Source organism: Ochotona curzoniae, unplaced genomic scaffold, assembly GCF_017591425.1.
Source record: "Ochotona curzoniae isolate NIBS_2020 unplaced genomic scaffold, NIBS_Ocur_1.0 contig_3050, whole genome shotgun sequence".
In the NCBI taxonomy this organism is placed as follows: domain Eukaryota; kingdom Metazoa; phylum Chordata; class Mammalia; order Lagomorpha; family Ochotonidae; genus Ochotona; species Ochotona curzoniae.
In genome coordinates, this window is record NW_024465705.1 from 230866 (window position 1) to 249012 (window position 18147).

The 18147-nt window shown below is 53.4% G+C and overlaps 1 protein-coding gene across 3 annotated transcripts in view; it reads left to right on the forward strand.

The window, feature by feature from the left end:
• Nucleotides 1–17415, forward strand: part of PIP5K1B (phosphatidylinositol-4-phosphate 5-kinase type 1 beta) — a 127045-nt gene extending 109630 nt beyond the window's left edge. Inside the window, exons 16-19 of one of the 3 annotated variants that reach the window (XM_040979183.1) lie at nucleotides 6396–6493; nucleotides 8619–8739; nucleotides 12735–12844; nucleotides 16858–17415. In XM_040979183.1, the coding sequence (XP_040835117.1) occupies nucleotides 6396–6493; nucleotides 8619–8739; nucleotides 12735–12844; nucleotides 16858–17008 (480 nt within the window). In that variant the 3' untranslated portion in view covers nucleotides 17009–17415. The remainder of the gene's footprint in view (nucleotides 1–6395; nucleotides 6494–8618; nucleotides 8740–12734; nucleotides 12845–16857) is intronic. The other 2 variants (XM_040979184.1, XM_040979185.1) reach the window with 2 other exon arrangements.
• Nucleotides 17416–18147: the final 732 nt, after the last annotated feature.

An 18147-nucleotide genomic window follows, 5' to 3' on the forward strand; every position in this document is an offset into this window, starting at 1 on the left:
TGCCCGGCTGGGGGGATGTGATGAGGCTGATCCCTCAGTCCTTGCAGCCTTGAGAGATGGATTCTTGTACATACTGACGGGGCCTCGTCGTGTGACTGCACTTGGACGAGGCCCTGTCATTATCATCTGATAGGCATGCAGTATATCTAGGACTAAGTGTTACATACAGAAGCCAGGCATGACAAGAACATCTGCAGCCATAGCAACTGAAACAACGCAAGAGTTTCCTTTTTAGATAAAGGCGAATTTTTATTTGAAAGGCAGGTTTATAGAGATGGGGAAACAGAGAGATCTTCCATCCACTGGTTCACTCCCCAAATGGCCACAATGGCTGAAGCTTAGCTGATCCAAAACCAGGAGCCAGGAACTTCTTCTGGAACTCCCACAGGAGTGCAGGGACTCAAGGACTTTGGCCATCCTCCGTTGTTTTCTCAGGTTATAAGCAAAGAGCTGGATTGGAAGTGGACCAGCTGGGACATGACCCGTGCCCGTATGGGATGCCAGCACTTGCTGACAAAGGATTAGCCAACTGAGCTGTTGTGTACCCTCTCCCCACCCCCAATATGGGAGCTTTTAAAGTTGTAATGCTCAAGTCAGGCCCTTGGCCAGTTAAGTCAACCTCTAACACAAGAACAGTCATCAGTATGTTTAATACCCTCTGCTGCCCTCCTCAAACCTCCCAGTGCTTCACTGTCACCACAGCACACTTGAAAGTAAGGTGAAAAGATGTTTTCAGCTCCTTAAATAAAAGTGACCTGAAGTGGTGGATGCAGTACCCCCCCTTGGACACCAGCATGCCTTGTTGGAGGGCCTGGGTTTGAGCCCCACCTCTGCCTGTGTTCATTCTGGAAGGCAGGGGATGGCTCAGGTGCTTGGCACCTGGCACCTGCATGGGAGAGCTGGATTGAATTCCCGACCCTTGCCTCTCATGTGGTCCCAACTGGCCAGGATGGCTTTGGGGTAATAGCCCGGCGGCCAGTTGTCCGTGCACGAGTGTGTCGCCCTCTCTCTTTGTTCGTTGCTCTGATTTTCTAATTAAAAATGAACAGAAAGAAGCTTTGGGGCAACAATGTCGCTGAGCCAGAGCACTGCTGGCGAGGCCTGGGAGTATTTCTGACTGCCCCAGCTGCAAGAGGAGCAGACTCAGCTGCCATGTAGGGGCAGAGGCCAGGACTGCGGCTCCTAGTCCTGCTGTGCATGAAGACAACCCAGCCCCCAGGACGGACACGCTGCACTGAGAAGGCATGCTCCAGGACAAGGCCATGAATCAGGTCTCCAGAACACTGGCTTGTGGGAAATGGGTAAGTGGCAAATAACCCAGTTCAAGAATGTGCTACAGGCCTGAAGGACACTAGTCGTGTATTCAACTCTTGAGAGTCTTTATTTAGGAGGTTTTAGTTTTTAATATTTATTTATTTATTTATTTATTTTATTGGAAAGTCAGATATACAGAGAGGAGGAGAGACAGAGAAGATCTTCTGTCCGATGATTCACTCCCCAAGTGTCTGCAATGACCAGTGCTGTGCTGATCAGGAGCCAGGAGTCCCTTCCCGGTCTCCCACACGGATGCAGGATGCCAAGGCTTTGGGCTGTCCTTGACTGCTTCCCCAGGCCACAAGCAGGGAGCTGGATGGGAAGCAGGGTTACCAGGACACGAACTAGTGCCCATATGGATCCCAACACATGCAAGGCGAGGACTTTAGCCTCTAGGCTAACATGCTGGGCCCTCTTTTATTTTTAATTTCTAATTTTTATGATTTTTTTTTACTATTATCATTTTATGATACTAGGTGTATTTGTTTTACCTGAAAGGCAGAGTTACAGAGAATGAGGGAGGGATAGAGAAAGCTGGCATTCACTTTCTCACTCCCCAAATGGACACAATGGCTGGAACGGAACTACTCCGAAGCCAGGAGCCAGGAGTGTCTTCAGGATCTCCCACTGGGGTTCAGGGGTCCAAGGCTTTTGAGCTAGGCGTCGTTGCTTTCCTGGGTTGTCAGCAGGGGGTTGTATCAGAAGTGGAGCAGCTTCCTAGCCGACACAACCGGGATTTAGAGCAGGCAGGCAGGCAGGCAGGCAGGCTCCGGGCTGTGCCCCTTCCAGCAGCCCTGCAGGCCAGCCAGCTCCAGGAGAGAATTCCGCAGTGGCAGGACACCCACCAGCTAGTCTGAAATCAGGGGCCTTCTACGGCAGGACAGCACCACCGAGCCAGCATCTCCGTGTTGTGATGATGGGCAGGTTCTCGCCGAGGTCCACCCTCTCCCCGGCCGCGGCCCTTACAGCGCGCGTCCGCCAGGGGGCGCCGCGGGTGCCCGCGCCGGAGGGCGGAGCCGGCCGCGCGTCCGCAGCGCCGGCATGTGGACGCTGGGCCTCCGCGCGGCTGCCGGCCTGCGGCTCCGCTCGGCGTCCGCGCTGCCCGCCCAGGCCCGCGCCGGCGCCCCGCGGCCGGAGGAGCCCGCCCGGCCCTGCGGCCCCCGGGGCCTGCGCTCCGCCACAGCCGCGGCCTGCGAGCCGGGCCCCGCCGTGAGTATCCGCGCGCCGGCCTTGCGCTTCCGGCGGGGGCAGGGCGCGCACGGCCGGGGCTGGAGGCCGCTTCCTCGTGGACCGGGGTCGGGGCGCGGACAGGGCGGGGGTCGGGGCGCGGACAGGGCGGGGGTCGGGGCGCTGACAGGGCGGGGGTCGGGGCGCTGACAGGGCGGGGGTCGGGGGGACGGTGGGCGCTGACGGGGGTCGGGGGCGCGGACAGGGCGGGGGTCTGGGGGTCGGGGGGTCGGGGACGCTGACAGGGCGGGGGTCTGGGGGACGGTGGGCGCTGACAGGGCGGGGGTCGGGGCGCTGACAGGGCGGGGGTCGGGGGGACGGTGGGCGCTGACGGGGGTCGGGGGCGCGGACAGGGCGGGGGTCGGGGGGTCGGGGCGCTGACAGGACGGGGGTCGGGGGGACGGTGGGCGCTGACAGGGCGGGGGTCGGGGGGTCGGGGCGCTGACAGGGCGGGGGTCGGGGGGTCAGGGACGCTGACAGGGCGGGGGTCGGGGGGACGGTGGGCGCGGACAGGGCGGGGGTCGGGAGGTGGGGGGACGGTGGGCGCGGACAGGGCGGGGGTCGGGGCGCTGACAGGGCGGGGGTCGGGGGGTCAGGGACGCTGACAGGGCGGGGGTCGGGGGGTCGGGGCGCTGACAGGGCGGGCGTCGGGGGGTCGGGGCGCTGACAGGGCGGGGGTCGGGGGGCGGGGCGCTGACAGGGCGGGGGTCGGGGGGTCGGGGCGCTGACAGGGCGGGGGTCGGGGGGACGGTGGGCGCGGACAGGGCGGGGGTCGGGAGGTGGGGGGACGGTGGGCGCGGACAGGGCGGGGGTCGGGGCGCTGACAGGGCTGGGGTCGGGGGGTCAGGGACGCTGACAGGGCGGGGGTCGGGGGGTCGGGGCGCTGACAGGGCTGGGGTCGGGGGGTCGGGGCGCTGACAGGGCGGGGGTCGGGGGGTCGGGGCGCTGACAGGGCGGGGGTCGGGGCGCTGACAGGGCTGGGGTCGGGGGGTGGGGGGACGGTGGGCGCGGACAGGGCGGGGGTCGGGGGGTGGGGGGTCGGGGACGCTGACGGGGGTCGGGGGCGCGGACAGAGGCCGGGGGGATGCGCTGACAGGGCCCTTCGGGGGCTTCTGCTTTGGGAAAATGGACTGAGTCTACATGCAGCAGAGCCCTGTGTCCGCGGGAGAAGCCCACTCTGTGACAGCAGATAGAGTTGCGGGTGGGAGGACTAAGTTGGAGGGCTAAGAATTTACAGGCGCGGTGAATTCTGCCAGTTGAGGGGAGGGGCACCCAGGACCACCTGGCCCCGTCCCCACTCTAGGGCCCGTCTGAGTAGCTGTGTAGCCGCCTGTGTTTCCGGGGGAGGAGGACAACAGGTGAGGTTTGTCCCAAAGCGCGTGGCTCTGGGGTTTGGTTTTGAGACTTAAGTTTGCACTGACACTGAAATTCGGCGCTTGGTGGCTTGGTCTGTGTTCAGCTGAGGGAGAGTGAGGAGGTGGAAGCTTTGGGGCAGGATCTCCTGGGTGCCAGGGCTGCCGATTCAAGGGTGGCACCCAGCGACCCTGGGCACATGCTGGCCTGCAGTGGAGCTCTTTCTCAGGCTCCTGGTGGCAGGTCAGCATCCTTGCTCCCATCCTCAGCTCATCTCCACGGTTTGGCCTTGCTGTCCCCACGTCCTTACATGCCTGGGGTACCTGTGCAGGTGGCTGGGTGCCCGGGACAGCTGGACCTCGTCTTGTCTTCCTTTGAAAAGCCTTGAGGGTTCCCTGGACTCCGGTACTCAGGCCTGAGGTTGCTTGGAGGCCTCTTAGCCCTTATTTCTCTGCTGCTGCTTCTTTTTGGGGAGCAGCTGTTGCAGCAGTGCTAGACTGTCTGCCTGCAGAGTTCTAAATTTCTAGCAGTAGCAGGTGAAATTCATTGTAACAAGACATTTAACCTGGTGTCCAAAAGATCTTGGCTTTCAACGTGTGATCAAGCTTTTCCAAATCCTGAACGGGACTTTGGTTCCCTTTTCTCCGACTCAGACTTCCACCGGCTTCCAGTTCAGATAAGTTTCTATGGAAATAGTGAACGCATAAATGACATGAAACTCATGATTGAAAGTGAAGGGTCGGGCCCGACGGCGTGGCCTAGCGGCTTATGACCTCGCCTTGAACGTTCCAGGATCCCATATGGGCACTGGTTCTAATCCCGGCAGCTCCACTTCCCATCCAGCTCCCTGCTTGTGGCCTGGGAGAGCAGTCGAGGACGGCCCAAAGCCTTGGCACCCTGCACCCACATGGGACACTCCGAAGGAGCTCTTGGTTCCCAGTTCCTGGCTTGGGATGAGCTCAGCTCCGGCCATTTTGGTATACCCCTAGTTCCCTGGGCAGCCTCCAACCTTGACAGGAGCCATGCCTTCTTATTTTTTTCGTTTATTTGGAAAGCAGCATTACAAACAAAAGGAGAGACAAAGGGATTTTGCCTCTGTTTTTTCACAGACTGAAGCCAGGAGCTTATCTGGGTCTCCCACATGGGCACAGGGGCCCAGGACTTGGGCCATCTGCTGCTTCCCCAGGCACATTAGCAGGAAGAAGCTGTAGCGGGGTAGCCAGGAACTAATGCTCATATGCAATGCGGGTATTGCAGGCAGCAGCTCAACTCACTTTACCCTGTGGTCCCCCGGAGCTCTGTCATTGTGATGGAGTGTTGTGCTGGAGACAGCTGCAATGCAGAGCCTAGCTCAGTGTCTTCACACCCTCATAGGCCACTTCGCTCTGCACTGGCAGCCCCAATGACCTGATGACCTTCTGGGAACATCAGTTTTGCCCCCTGAAGCTTTCCTGTGTAGCCCAGCTCAGCTCCTTCCCAAGTCCCTGTGATTCTCCTGGTTCATCCCGTAGCTTCTGTAGCCTCCTCTGCCTGCCTGCTCCATTGTAGCTGCACAGCTTTGGCTGTACAGCTCTCACTGGGACCCCGCCCACCAGCAGGACCCACACAGCAGAGCTGGTGGTGGACAGCTCAGATCCTTTGACCTCAGCCCAGGGTTGAGGGGACCAGCCGGTCACACCCGTCATGTCCCCTAGCTCATGCTTCTGAGGGCAGTCAGACAGCCTTGGACATGGCCTGGCTTCTCCCTCTGGGCTTCAGCAGGCTTCTGCCTCCCGCTACGTTCTGCTTCTCCTCTCAGTAAAATCCTGGGAGCTCCAAGGATGCACCCCCCCCTCCGCCCAGTGACGTCCAGTGGCACTGCTGGGTGGAGCTCCTAGCCGTGGTGCAGATCTTCTGTGCCTGCTGTTAGCCACGCATGGCCCTTAGCAGAAGACTGACTTTGTGGTAGCTCAGTGCATCTGAATTTAAGTAGCCACGCGTGGCTCCGGGCTACCATGAGAGTAAATGTAAGATTAGTGACACTCAGAGAACTCACTGTGATGCGCTACAGGTTTTAAAGGGCGCCTGTGTTGGGGGCTGGTGCTGTGGTGTTGCTGGAAAAGCTTTTGCTTGCAGTGCCAGTTGGAGTCTTGGCTGCTGTGCTTCTGATCCAGCTCCCTTTTCATGTGCCTAGGAGAGCAGCAGAGGGTGCTCAAGTGTTTGGGCCCCTGTACCCACAAGGGAGACCCAGATGGAGTTCCTGGCTCCTGCCTTCCATCTGGACATGCTCTGGCTCTTGCAGCCATTGCTATCTGGAGAGTCTCTCTCTCCCTCTGTCACTGTGTCATTCCAGTGAATATGCCTTAAAAAGAGAGACAGTGAAAGATATTCCTCCGGAGTCTTCCTGAACAGCTCCAGCATGTTTCTGCACTTTCAAGTGTAGAAGTGCAATGAAAGCAGCCACATGGGCGAGTTGATATGTGCTGGACCCACAGTCACGTTCCGCCTCCCTTTGCCTTCAGAGTTGCCGGCTCCTGCGCCTCCGCCAGATCCTGGTCATGAAGGAACACCGGGTCTGTCTGACAACTGTGAGGACATCCGGAACGTCGGGCGGCCCTGGGTAAGAGGACGTGCCCTCCGTGTGGAGATCACCACCTCCTGCCACACACACACATACACACACACACACAACCTGGCTTTCTTGGAGCCCCAGCCCTCAGATGCTGCCCCATGGCTGCACCTGCCTGGGTGCGCTGGCACCTAGCCAGAAGGTTGTTGCTAGTGGTCCTGACAGCCTGCTAGCTAGGGTGTGCCGTGGCGTTGTCATGACAAGACCTGAGAAGGTGGGGCTTCTCACCCAGCAGTGACTGGTGTCCCTGCAACAAAACACTGTATGCATGTTTGTGTAACTGGCATGCAGTGTTAGTGGCCCAGGCAAGCCCCATGCTCTCTGTCGGTCACGAAGCCTTCCCCTCCTGTCCCTTGGCATAACTTCCATTCTGATTTCCAGTATGATAGATTAGTCTTGCCTATTGTTCTTTATATTAGCAATATCATTAAGTATCAAACATAGGTTTGTATATGACTTCTAGATTCACTTCTGTTTGGCTCTCAACTGTTCTGCTGTAGAAATAGAAGCACAGGACCTAGTGTGATGGCTCAGTGGAGAAATCTTTGCCTTACATGCACCGGATCCCATATGGGCACTAGTTTGTATCCCAGCTGCTTCATTTCCCATCCAGCTCCCTGCCTGTGGCCTGGGAAAGCCGTAGAGGATAGCCCAAGACCCAGACCCTGCCCTGCATGGGAGACCCAGAGGAGGCTCCTGGCTTCTGGCTTCGTTTTGGCTCAGTTTTGGTCATTGCATCCGCTTAGGAACTGAACCAGTGGAGATCTTTGTCTCTCCTCCTCTCTGTAATCTGCCTTTCCAGTGAAAATAAATAAATCTTTTAAAAAAGAAAAAACAAAGGCAAGAAATAGAAGCCCAGTCAGTGTAACTGTTTCTGGTGAGTGCCTGAGCGTGCCCCTGTGTTTGGTGAATCTGGACATGCCGTCGTGTTGGCTGTGCCCCCAGAGTGAAGTGAGAGGTCGGCTTCGTAGATTTGCTCATCGAGTGCTGGCCGGCAAGAGCTAGAAGCTCTGCACCCTTCTCCTCGGGGCTGATCGAGCCGTTCTGGTTGTTATCATGCCATGCTTTCTGCTTGCCTTTTCCTGAAAATGAACAAAATCTCACACTTTATACATGCATGGACTTTGGATTTTTTATGAAATATGTGCAAGTATATTGTCCGTTTCTGTGCTGGATAATTTCTTACCAGTTTATAGGAGTTTTTAATATGTTCTGGATGAGCCTTCTTTCAGACAGGCCATGCAAATATGAGAAAAATAAGAATTTGAAATAGGAAAAATATGAGAAATATGAACTTCAGAAAGGTAAAAAATGGGAACAGCATGTTATGAAAAACACAGCATGGCTTTGAAAATTTTTCCACACAAAAAATAAATCTATCCTTAATTCCATTTTCCCACCAACTGTGACGTCCCCTCGTTATTTTCTCCCATTCAGTAATTTGCCCAGTGTACGTCTTAATTACAGAAGCAATGGAAACAGCCGTCATGGCCAGCTGAAGGGTGAGTTGAATAAATAACAAAATACAGTGCTCACGTGAAGCAGCTAAACATATCATGTGAGAAATGCTTTATTTGTATTATTTGTATATTTACCAAAAAAAAGTTTTAAAAGGACACAAATAAGCTGTTTGTAGCTGTCCATGGGGGAAGGGACTGCCTCTTGGCTTGTATCTGAAATCTTTTTTAATTACTTTTTTTTTGAAGGGCAGATCTACAGAAAGATCTTCCATCCATCGATTCACTCACAAATAACCACAGTGGCCAGAACTGAGCCAATATGAAGCCAGGAGCCAGGAGCTTCCTCTGGGCCTCTCACATGAGTACAGGGTCCCAAAGCTTTAGGCTGTCCTCCACTGCTTTCCCCAACTACAAGCAGTGAGCTGGATGGGAAGTGGAGCAGCCGAGACACAAACCGGCGCCCATATAGGATCCTGATGCTTACCATGGGAGGATTAGCCAATTGAGCCGTCGCACTGGGCCCTGAAATCTCTTTTGTGTTGAAATTTTACTCTGTGTGTCCATTGGTCATTAAGACTTGACGTCAGCCATACATATTTGCTTATTTAATAAAAGGGGGTTGGGTAACTGTCCATCTTTGCTGGTTTCTCCTACAGCTCTCTGGACGAGACTACATATGAACGGCTGGCGGAGGAGACGCTGGATTCCTTGGCGGAGTTCTTTGAAGACCTGGCAGACAAGCCTTATACCCTCAAGGACTACGATGTCTCCTTTGGGGTAACTCTGGGCTTTTTGCTATTCCTTTTTTAAAGAGATGATTGATGTTCGTTTTACTTGAAAGTCGCCAAGCAGGGAGGTCTTCTGTCCTCTGGCTTCCTCCCCAGATGCCAGGAGTAGCCCTGGCTGGGCCTCACGCTGCCTCCCAGCGTGTGCAGAAGGGGGTCAAAGGTGGGAGAACAGGACTGAGGCAGGCTGTCCCATACAGAGCACAGGCATCACAGGTGGCACAGATGCCTGTCCCTCCTGGCTTCTCTTCCTTTTTCTGGTCCTGGCTGTGCGGGTCCCCCAGGGAAGGATGAATGCAGCTCTGGCTGGCAGGTGGAGGCCTGGAAGACACTGAGCTCGGCCGTGAACCCTGAAGCCAGTGGCTTAGACCCTGTGGCCTCGTCTCACGCCTGCAAGACTTGTGGGTTGGGCAGATTCCTGAGAAGTGTATTTAAAACAAAAAAACTCTTGGGATTCTAATGTGTCTGAGTCCCACTCCTGGACATTTTGATCTAATTGGCCTAGGGTGTGGCCTAGGCAGGGCACCAGGATTTTTCACCTTCTCCTGGGGATTCTAAATATGCACCAAGCAGTATGCAAACCTGTGAGCTGGCTGAGACCTTGGCCTCAACCTGTAAGCCAGAGGCGCTGGTTTTCACTAAGTGGCCACCAGGTGGCACATGTGAGCAAGAAGCAGCCTTTGTTTTTGGAATTATTTTATTTCTTTGAGAAGTAGGGCTGTTGCTCCCTGTTGACCGGAGAGATAAATGGAGAGAGATCTTCCATCTGCTGGTTCATTATAGCCAGGAGCCACAGACTTCCAGCTTGCTTTGCTGTGTGGGTGGTAGCAGCGTTTGCTGCCTTTCTACGCCCTTTAGCAGGAAGCTGGGTGAGAAGCATGGAGCAACCAGCGTCAAGCCAGCCTTCTGACATGGAATGTCTGCCAGCCACAGCACCTGCCCTTGGAATTATAATTATTGCTTTGGTCTTCAAGCAGCTCTTTTTGCCAGTGGCAGAAAATCCCCCAGCACCCATCCACCCAAAGGCGTTAATCCTCTTGACAGCAATTAATTAAGCCCAGGAAATGTCAGGAAGGGTGCATTTTTTTGGATTAAGGCAGGAGATTACGTAGGACAATCTGCTGTCAGACTGATGCGATAGGGACACTGTTAGGTACCGCAGGAAGGGCTGCATGTGCTGGAGCAGTCAGTGAGCAGGAGCCACAGACAGGAGGCCAGGCCTGGCTAAGGACAGCAGTGACTTGGCAGTGGCCAGGGGAAACAGTGGAGCAGGAAGCCACTGCCTGTCAGCATCAGAGCCAGGACAGGCTCCCTGTGCTCAGAAGTCCACTGCCAAGGGCCAGGCTGCATACTGAGCTGCCATGCTGTGAGAGATGGGCAAGTTCAGGGCTTCTCCCACCAGCCTCCCCCTAGGGCCTGTGGCACAGGGAAGCCCTATCAGCAGCTGCACTCTGCTGACGAGCCTTGCAGCTACCCCAGCTTGTTCTTGTGGCTCACATAAAGCCTTAGCTTGACCCCACACTCTGCCTGGGAGCTGGGGTTCCAGCTGCCCCAGCTCTGAGCTGACCGTGGGGCCTCTGTCCCCTGTGTTGTCATCATCTGCTTCACTGTCACCCCAGCAGCAGGGATCTGTCTTTGTGCTCCCAGTCCCTGGCATGCAGTAGAGGCTGCCTGCTTACTATTCACTTCCACTCCTGCAGGATTAACTCCGATGTAGACAAAAGTAAGTCGTATGTGTTACTCCTTAGGAGGAAGTTGGGAATGGGGAATGTGCTGTGTGAGGAAACTCCTCTCGCTGGATGTGCCATCCTGTGTGTCGTTCTGCAGATGAGCTGATTCAACAGTGCTTGACCCTTTTTCCACATGTATTTATTCGAAGGGCAGAGGTAGAGAGAGGAGCGACTGATTTTCCAGCCACTGGTTCATTCCCCTGTTGTCTGCCACATCCTGGGCTGGGCCTGGTTGAAGCCAGGAGCCTAGAATTCCATCTGGGTCACTGAAGCATTTGGGCCACCCTCTGCTACCTTTCCAAGCACATTGTGAGGGAGCTTGCTCAGAGATGGAGCAGTCAGGGCTGAAATTGTGCTCCCATGGGAACCTGACGTTACAGGCAGCAACTTAACTTGCTATGCCACAATGTTGACCCCAGTAATGGGTGTTTTTATTATTAATTTATGTATTTGAAAGACATAGTTTACAGAGAGAGATCTTCCATCTGCTGGCTCACTCCTCAGATGCCCACAACAGCCTGTGCTGGACTGGTCTGAAGCCAGGGTCAGGAGCTTCTTCTGGGCCTTCCACGTGGGTGCAGGGTCAGGAGCTTCTTCTGGGCCTTCCACGTGGGTGCAGGGTCCCAGCACCTGGATCATCATCCACTACTTGTTCAGGTGCCTTAACAAGGAGCTGGATAGGAAGAAGGGCATCCAGGACTTGAACTGGTGCCCACATTGGTTGCCCATGTCACAGGCAGTGGCTGAACCTGCCACACCATGACACTGGCTCTGGATTTTAAGTTGATCTTGTTGCTTTCATTTGACGGGCAGAGAGATCCTGCACCAGATGGCAGCCTGGCCAGGCTGATGCCAGGAGTCAGCAACTCCATCAGGTCTCCCTCCTGGGTTCGGAAAGTTACTCCTTCGCACCTTCCTCTGCTTCCCAGAGTGTGCACCCACAGGAAACTGTGGGCGTCTCAGGCAGTGGCCTCACCTGCCATTCCACAACACCTGTCCCAGTAATTGCCCTCACAGGCGGTGCTGGCAGGGACTGGCAGTCAGCCTCCACAGCTGGGACCAGAGCTGCTGGGCTGGCCCTCACCTGTGTCTCAGCTGTGTCACAACCTTGCTCCTGGACATGTCGGCCCTTGCTGCCATGTGTACATCTGACTTCCCAATAGAAATAAATAAATCTTTAAAAAAAAATTTTTTTGAAAAGGTAACCTTTGTTTGGAGCCTCTGCGGCTGACTTCTGCAAACAGAGCTGAAACTGTGGCTCTGCTGGCCTCTCCCTGGGCATCCTCATAGAGTTGATGTCTGCATTTTAACAACAGTTGTGTTTGATTTTTTATTAAAGGTTTATTTTATTTTTATTGGAAAGGCAGATATATAGAGAGGAGGAGAGGCAGAGAAGAAGATCTTCCATCCACTGATTCACTCTCCAAGTGACTACAATGGCTGGAGGTGTGCCAATCTGAAGCCAGGAGCCTCTTCTGGATCTCCCACGTGGGTGCAGGAACCCAAGGCTTTGTGCTGTCCTTGCTTTCCCAGACCACAAGCAGGGAGCTGAACGGGAAGCGGGGCCTCTGGGATTAGAACCAGCGCCCATATGGGATCCCAGCGTGTTCAAGGCAAGGACTTTAGCCATTAGGCTATGGCGCCGAACAGTTGTGTTTTTTAAATCTTCTGTTTGCTGATTCAGTTCCCACAACAGTCTGGGTTAGGCCAGGCTGAAGTCAGGAGGCAGGAACTCCATCCTCATCGGGGACTCTTGGTCCTCTTCTGCTGCTTTCCCAGGTGTATTGGCTGGGAGCGGCATAAGAAGGGGAGCTGCCAGGACTCATATAAAATGTTCATATTGCAGGTGACTCTACCTGTCAAGCCACACACCAGACCCCTGCATTTTTAATGCCCTCTAGTGTGTTCTGGTTGGCAGGTGAGGGCACCCAGGCCAGGAGTCCCCTTGCTAGCGCTCCAACCTCGGGCAAGTCACTTAACCCTCAGAAGCTTGGTGGCCATGGTCCTCTTTACTGACCTCATGGGGAGCAGGAACAACACCAGGAGAGAGACTGTTACTGTGATTAATCCCGCTCTGAATCTGTGAGTCATGTCCTTTCTGCAGCATCTGCTGTTTCTAATGTGGAATTCAGAGCATTTCTTCATAATGCCTTGGTATGCTGTGTCAATGGGAAGTGCCGAGGTAGTGCAGAAAGTGATGCTGTTGGGACAAAGTGCTAACTTTGTTCTCTTGGTGCTGTTCACCCTGATCCGCTAGGGTGGAGTCCTGACGATCCACCTGGGTGGAGATCTGGGCACCTACGTGATCAACAAGCAGAGCCCCAACAGGCAGATCTGGTTGTCCTCTCCGTCCAGGTGCGTCCAGAGGTGGGCATCGGGGTTGGGCTCTGGGTGCATCCAGAGGTGGGTGTCAGTGGCAGGCTCTGGGTGATTCTAGAGGTGGGCATTGGGAGCGGGCTCTGGGTGTGTCTAGAGGTGGGCATCGGGGACAGGCTCTGCGGTGCAGGGTTAAGGTGCCTGTAGTGGAGTGCTTGGGTCCAGCTCCCAGCTTCCTGCTGACGCTGGCCCCAGGAGGTGGCTGCTGAGGGCTCAGTGCCCTGTCCCTGCCTCCCCTAGGGGACACCTGGATTCCATTTCTGGCTTCTGGCTTCAGGCTGGCTCAGCACTGGCTGCAGTGGACATTTCTGAAGTCAGTCAGTAGATTGCTCGTGCTCTCTCTCTCTTTGTAGCTTTATCTCAGTCTCTCTGCTTTTCCATCAAAGTGAAAGATAAATAGATAATTATTTTTACGTTGAAATGGGTGCCCTTTGACCGTGTTTGAAGTGTGTGGCAAGGTGGGCCATCGCAGAAGTGTTGGCCTCCCTGCACTCGAGCTCTCCTCACGTCATGTGACCTGACTGCTTCTCATTGGGTACGTGTAGCCCTCACATAGCTTCAAGCCAGGGCTGGTGTGGCTACTGCAGGTTGTCAGAGACACTGACCAAAGCAGGAGTGAAAGCTTCCAGCTCTTTGGCACCGGGCCTGGAGGGTCTTTCTGTATGAAATCATTGTCCTGCCCATTTAGAAAAGCTGCCTTGGGTACCATAGCCTCTGAAAGGTTGCCATTTGCAGTCTTCAAAGCAAGTTCTAGTTTGACCTCTAGTTTTTTGTTTGCTTTGTTTGTTTTCTGCATCTCAATGTAAGGTTAGTGGAATATCCTCTTAAGAAATCTGTTGGGTGCCCCAGGTCAGTGCCCCAAAGCAGTGAGTCCCCTGCCTTCCCATCCACATGTTTACAGTCTGATGCTGCATTGCAGAGCCTGAGAACAGGTGGTCAAAGCTGGGCTCCCTGGCTGCTCTGGGAGTGGGTTTAAGAAAGGGAAAGAGCTACACACACAGTCAGGTCAGCCATCAGGTCAGCCTCCCTGGGTCATCAAGCACTTCCTGGCTTTATTGGTGAGCATTCCCAAAGACAAGGTATTGGCCAAATTGGGAAAAATTCAAATATAGCCAGCATGGAATTCTGTGAAAGCCTCATGGTACCTCATGACTCCACCACTGATATTGACATGGCTTCCTGGCAGTTGATGTTCGTTCAGAGTAAGTAAAGGGTTATGCCTCTTGTGTCCCACGGTGTGACGCAACCAGCCTGGGGACTCACACGGTTCCAACAAGGCCCTCGTTCATGGGTTTGGAGACCTTCATGAGGTTGGTGGGCTCAGGAGCTTACTCTCTTGGGTCTCAGAGTCATCCTGGCCGTGGTTGTGTAAGAAGCCCACCTTCCCCTCTGGAGGAATGGGTTCAAGCATCTGCTGCAGCACTTCAAATCCAGCAGTCCCTTATGAGGAGTGCTGGTTTCACGTCCCTAAGAGGGGACTCCTTTTCTATAGATGGAAAGCTCATGTCTGCCATGCAGACAGCAGGGAGGTCCCACCCTGGCCTGGTGCTGACACTTGATAAGGACTGCCATGTAGACAGCAGGGAGGTCCCACCCTGGCCTGGTGCTGACACTGGTTAAGGACTGCCATGTAGACAGCAGGGAGGTCCCACCCTGGCCTGGTGCTGACACTGGTTAAGGACTGCCATGAACACAGCAGGGAGGTCCCACCCCCAGGCCACAGGCAGGGAGCTGGATGGAAAGTGGAGCAGCCAGGACAAGAACCAGAGCCCATATGGGGTCCCACCCCATGTGCAAGGCGAGGATTTAGTCACTGAGCCATCATGCCAAGCCTAATCAAACTCTTATGTGGCCCGAGGAATCTGTGCTCAGCTCTTTGTGTATAATTAATATATTTTTTTACAAGTTGACAATTGCTTTGGCTTTTTCTCAGTCTGTTATGTTTCCATATGAATTTAGGTTTTCTGATTGGGATCACCTTGAATCTGTAAATTGCTTTGGGTGATGCTGATATTTTGAATATATTAATTCTTTCAGTCCATCAGCGTGGAAGATTTTTATTTTTTTGGTGTCTTCTTTCTTCATGCTTTTAATTTTTATCATAGGGATCATTCACGTCTTTGGTTAAATTATCCCATTCTATTTAAATCTTTTTTTAGCTATTGTAAATAGAACTGATCTTACCAGTTTTTTTTTTCAGTTATGCATTGTTCATATGTACAAAGGCTATTGACTTTTTTCTATGTTAATTTTAATTCTGGGGCCCAGCGCGGTGGCGCAAGTGGTTAAGGTCCTCGCCTTGCACGCCCGGGATCCCATATGGGCGCCGGTTCTAATCCCGGCAGCCCCGCTTCCCTTCCAGCTCCCTGCCTGTGGCCTGGGAAGGCAGTTGAGGACGGCCCAAAGCTTTGGGACCCTGCACCCGCGTGGGAGACCCAGAAGAGGCTCCTGGCTTCGGATCGGCATAGCATCGGCCGTTGCGCTCACTTGGGGAGTGAATCATCGGACGGAAGATCTTCCTCTCTGTCTCTCCTCTCTGTATATCCGCCTTTCCAATAAAAAAAAATAATAATAATAAAATCAGCGGTATCAGTGCAGATCTATTTAAAAAAAATTTTTTTAATTCTGCAACTTTGCCAAGTTCTCTTACAAGTGTGAATAGTGTTGGAGTGTTTTGGATCCCCCATAGGATCATGTCTACATGATAGATCTACAAATAGATTTTTTTGACTTCCTTCCTTCCTATTTGTAATCTTTGGGGTTTTTTATTATTAAAAAATGTTTTATTCCAGATTTTTGCTTATTTTGGAAGATCTTTAATTCACTTTTATTTATAAATGAGTTCTGTAGGATGAGGTAATCTGGATTGGCTGACACTTTTTTTCCTATTAGAACTTGACACGCCATCTCTCCATGTGTCCTGGCCTGCAGGACTTCTATTGAGAAATCTCCTGTCAGTCTGATAGGAGTTCCTTTTAAACTGCCCCAACCTCTCTGTCTTGGAAATTTCAGGCTGTCGGATTCACGTTTTACCACTGAAAGTTTGCCTGTAATGTGTGTAGTGAGAGTTTTCTCTACTCATGCCTGTTATGAGTTCTTTGTACTTCATACATTTGGATGTCCATAGCTTCCTGCAAATTGGGGGAATGTTCTGGTTTTGTTTCATGGAGTGGGCTTCCTTTTGCTGTACTTTTTAATTAATTAATTAATTAATTTTTACTGGCAAGATTTACAGGAAAGGCAGAGAGGAAGGTCTTCCATCAGCTGGTTCACTCCCTAAGTGGCCAGGACGGCCAGAGATGAGCTGATCCAAAGCCAGGAACCTCTTCCGCGTCTCCCACGAGGATGCAGGGTCCCAAGGCTTTGGCCCGTCCTCGACTGCTTTCCCAGGCCACAAGCACGGAGCTGGATGGGAAGTGGAGCAGCTGGTACACGAACTGGTGCCCGTATGAGATGCTGGCAGATGTAGGGCAAGGATTCGGCCACTATACTATCATGCCAGACCCTCATGAAGTAGGCTTTCTTGGGCATTCTTTTGTTACATTCCTTCAGGAACTCTTGAAACTGTATTCAGTTGTTTGATGGTGTCCCATAGACCAGAACAGTGTTTCCAGTTCTTTTTTTGCCATGTTTGTTTTATCTGCTTGAAAGGCTGAGCAGAAGAGGGAGACAGCCTTCTACCCACTGATTCATTCTCCAGATAACTGCAGCAGCACAGCTGGGCCAGGGGAGCCAGGCACACAACTCCACGTTGGTGTCAGTGTTCTGAGCATGTGAGCCATTGTTCACTGCCTCCAGCCACATGAACAGGAAGCTGGATCAGAAGCAAGATAGCCAGGACTTGAACTTGCCTTCCATAATGGGAGAAGGGCATCACAAGAGGCAGTTGAGCTACCACTCTCTAGCGCATCACTCTGGCCATGTTCTCAGCAGCAGTGTTTGCAAAATTCAGGATTCTTCTACAGGTCTGTCCTCGTGGACTCACTGTTTGCTTTGTTTTCCAGTGGGCCCAAGCGCTACGACTGGACAGGAAAGAACTGGGTGTACTCTCACGATGGTGTCTCCCTCCACCAGCTGCTGGCCACGGAGCTGACTGAAGCCTTAAAGACGAAGCTGGACTTGTCTGCCCTGGCCTATTCTGGAAAGGGCAGTTGATGCCCAGCCCAGGGTTAAAGACATGGAATGCCATCGGGTGTGGCCTCTGCCTTCCTTTGCAGCTGAGCCTCCGGTCCTCTCCAGCTAGCCTTGGAGGACAGTTGTGCTGTGTGTCATCGCACCAAGGGAAGATGACGCTGCCTTCCACCCTGCAGGCTCGTTTCTTAATCTCTGCAAAGATCTTCCATCCATGTCTCACTCCCTCCCTCATGGGCTAGATTCCATGCTGGACTGTGTCTTGTACCCATCCCTTTACACCACCGTCTGAGAACAGGAAAACACTGCCTGAGGAGAAACAGGCAGGTGTCACTTCTCATTTGAAGAATTTATTGTAGCAGCTACACAGAGAACAATGCAGGGACCTCACCCTGCTGTCTTAAGACTCATTAAAGATAGCCTGCAAATGTGCTTAGGCCTCTTTTTGTTTCCTACTGTTTTTTATTGGAAAAATTGAGCACGTGATTCATAAACTAGGCAGCAGCAAGTAACAAGCAGCCCCACTCCAGCCCCAGGTTCTCTCAAAGCGCTCCGACATTACAATGCCAGGAGCTATTCAAGAAGTAGGTACTGTGGCCCAGCAGGCTAAACTACCACTCACCACACACCCCTAGTAGAGCCCTGCCCACTCTGCTCCTGACCGAGCTTCCTGCTCGCACTGATGGCAAGGCAATGGATGATGCTGCTGTCAGGGCCTGGAACTTGCCACCCATGTGAAGGGCTCTGGTGGCATTCCTGGCTCATGGCTTTGTCCTGCTAATTGTTCATGAAAAACATGGAATTAGCACCTAGCACAATGGCTCCAAGAGCTAACCCTTTCCCTGCAAGAACAGGGATCCCATATGGGTGCCATTTAATGTCCCAGCTGCTTTACCTCCAATCCAGCTCCCTGCTTGTGGCCTGGGAAGACAGTGGAGGACAGCTCAAAGCCTTGAGATCCTGTTCCTGCGTGGGAGACTGGAGGAAGCTCCTGGCTCCTGATCGGCTCAGCTCCAGCCATTGCAGCCACTTTGCAAGTGGACCAGTTCACTCTTCAGATGCCCACAAGGGCTAGGCCTGGGCTCACACCAAAGCTGGGCACCAGGAACTTAATCCAGAATTGAGCCTAGATCTCTACATGATGACAGAAACCCAGTGATTTG